Genomic DNA, 2,499 nt, shown 5'->3' on the forward strand with positions numbered 1-2,499 from the left:
AGCCAACACTCAATCTGGAGCCATCCCAAAATCAAAGCAACACAATACAAGATCTACTAATCGAAACACTCCGAATGCGCGTCCTCAAGCCTTTTTACGAAAACGATCTGATACAAGTGGTACCACCCTCGGGAACAATTTCTTGTCTGAAGATCGTATTCAGCAAATCATTGCAAATTCATTAGAGACTCATCGAGTGAATATATTGTCTGCAGTGACTGATCAGATCACGACAGCTCTAAGGAATATGAATTTATCAACATGTCCAAGGGATCCTATAGAGGAGCCTCAACTCGAGTGGGACAATGATAGTCAGATAGGTGAACCCCGTATAAGCGATGTTCATGCAAGTCATAGAAACAGATCGGCTAGTACCCGACCTACCACCATCGATTATTCCACTGACCGACCTGATAGAATTTCCAATCTCATTTCGAGTTGGAAACTAAAATTTTCTGGTGCGGTGAATGATCTTCCAATTGAAGATTTTATCTATCGTGTCAATTGTTTAACTTACCAATATTTTAACTGAAATTTCGTACTTTTATATCAGTTTGCTAATTGCTATTTTCTGGACCAGCTCTGGCATTATATTGGCGTGTTCATAGAACCGTAGGCCATATGGATTGGTTCGGGCTCTGTAACCGGTTGCGTGAAAGATACCAAGATCAGCGAACGGATAGGGACATCAAGAACACTATGAGGCGACGAAAGCAAGGCAATAATGAGAGCTTTGATGAGTTCCTCGACGCCATGTTAGCGATTGCAGATTCCCTGAGAGAGCCCATGTTAGAGACCGATATCATCGTAGAAATTAGACATAACTTGAAGCCGGAATTAAAATATGAACTTTTGCATATTGATACTCCTAATTTGGCAATATTGCGCAAAGAATATCATCGCCATGAAGAGTTCTTTAGGAATATTAAATCGAAACCTTTCAATCGGGCGAATGTTGCTAAGCGCCTCGTAAATTCCATTCTTCACCAAAAAGACTCGGAAAGCCAATCCGAAGAAGAACCTGAAGTAGCAGAGGTAATTTGTGCAATGCGTGTCAAAGATAAGCTTAAGTGTTGGAACTGTGACGAGTTAGGTCATCGATACCACGACTGCCTGAAGCCTCGTCGCGTCTTTTGTTATGGGTGCGGCTTAGTAGACACTTACAAGCCCAGCTGTGTAAACTGTAAATCGCTTTCGGAAAACGCAGCGCCGGATGTCCACCGAGTTCCGAAGGGGGATATCCGACGCTAGCCTTGGATACTAGCAAAATCTTATCTAAACCAACACCAGACCTATCGACTAGTTCAACAGACTTACCACTTTCTTTACCTGAGGTACCAACTGTTTTACCCGAGTGGAGCCCTGCTAGATTTAGACCCTATCACATACGTTTAAAGGAATATAAAGAAAGGCGAGCAGCGATTTTCAATGTTGATGTTGTGGTGGTCCCAAAACGCCGTTCGTCTTTGCGGATGAAAAAGTTTTGGCTAAAGAAACGTAATCTAAATAAATTTATCATTTCTGCAATCATTCACAGTAAGGACGATATCCGCCCGTTTACAAATATTGAAATATTTGGCCATAAGCATTTAGCTCTTCTAGACAGTGGAGCTAACAAGAGCGTAATAGGAGGAGCTCTTGCCGCAGAAATTGTTTCAAAACCTTTAAAATTTAACAAAATAAATGGCATAGTTCATGCTGCTGATGGTCATAAACAGACGGTTGCAGGTACTGTTAGTATACCCCTGACTTACAATTCAATTGAAGCGGAGTTTGAATTTCTGGTAGTACCGTCTATCAAGCAGAGTGTTATTTGCGGAATGGACTTTTGGAGAGCTTTTGGGATCTCCATTAGAACCCCTTTCTCTATTAATGAAGTGGTAGAAGAGACAGCAAGCGTGCCCAGCAAATTACATATGTCGGACGCTCAGAGAGCAAAGCTTCAGTCGGTGATAGAATTTTTCCCTTCATCGGAACGCTATGGTCTGGGAGAGACATCTCTTGTAGAGCATGTGATTGACACAGCTGAGGCTAAGCCTATTAAACAAAGGTTTTATCCCTTGTCACCGGCCAAGGAGAAGTTGCTATGTGAGGAGGTTGATCGTATGTTGCGCTTGGGAGTGATTGAAGAAGCTTCTGCTTCTCCATGGTCTTCTCTAGTGACACTAGTTGTTAAGCCTGGAAAGGTGAGATTATGTTTAGATGCTCGTAAGGTCAATGCGGTGACCGTAAAGGATGCATATCCGATGCCGATCCTTGAGGGTTTGTTAAGTCGTCTTCCTCCCGTGCATTGTATATCAAAGATTGACTTGAAGGATGCCTTTTGGCAAATTCGATTAGAAAAGAACTCGCGTGCGAAGACGGCCTTTACCATCCCTAACAGACCCCTTTACCAGTTTAAACGAATGCCCTTCGGGCTAACCAATGCGCCCAGACTATATGTAGGCTCATGGATCAAGTTATTCCGTACAATTTGAAAACACATGTTCTAGTATACCT

General features: G+C 42.5%; 1 protein-coding gene across 1 annotated transcript; it reads left to right on the forward strand.

Annotated features, from left to right (window-relative positions):
- Positions 1 to 1,457: 1,457 nt before the first annotated feature.
- LOC118755914 lies at positions 1,458 to 2,293 on the forward strand (the record flags this gene model as incomplete). The annotated part of the gene is given in 1 exon segment (XM_036490713.1): positions 1,458 to 2,293. A coding segment is annotated over 1 exon segment (821 nt), but the record flags the coding sequence as incomplete, so codon positions are not given.
- Positions 2,294 to 2,499: the final 206 nt, after the last annotated feature.

This window comes from Rhagoletis pomonella, unplaced genomic scaffold (genome assembly GCF_013731165.1).
Source record: "Rhagoletis pomonella isolate Grant_MI unplaced genomic scaffold, Rhpom_1.0 Rhpom_scaffold_07905, whole genome shotgun sequence".
NCBI classification, from domain to species: Eukaryota; Metazoa; Arthropoda; class Insecta; order Diptera; family Tephritidae; genus Rhagoletis; species Rhagoletis pomonella.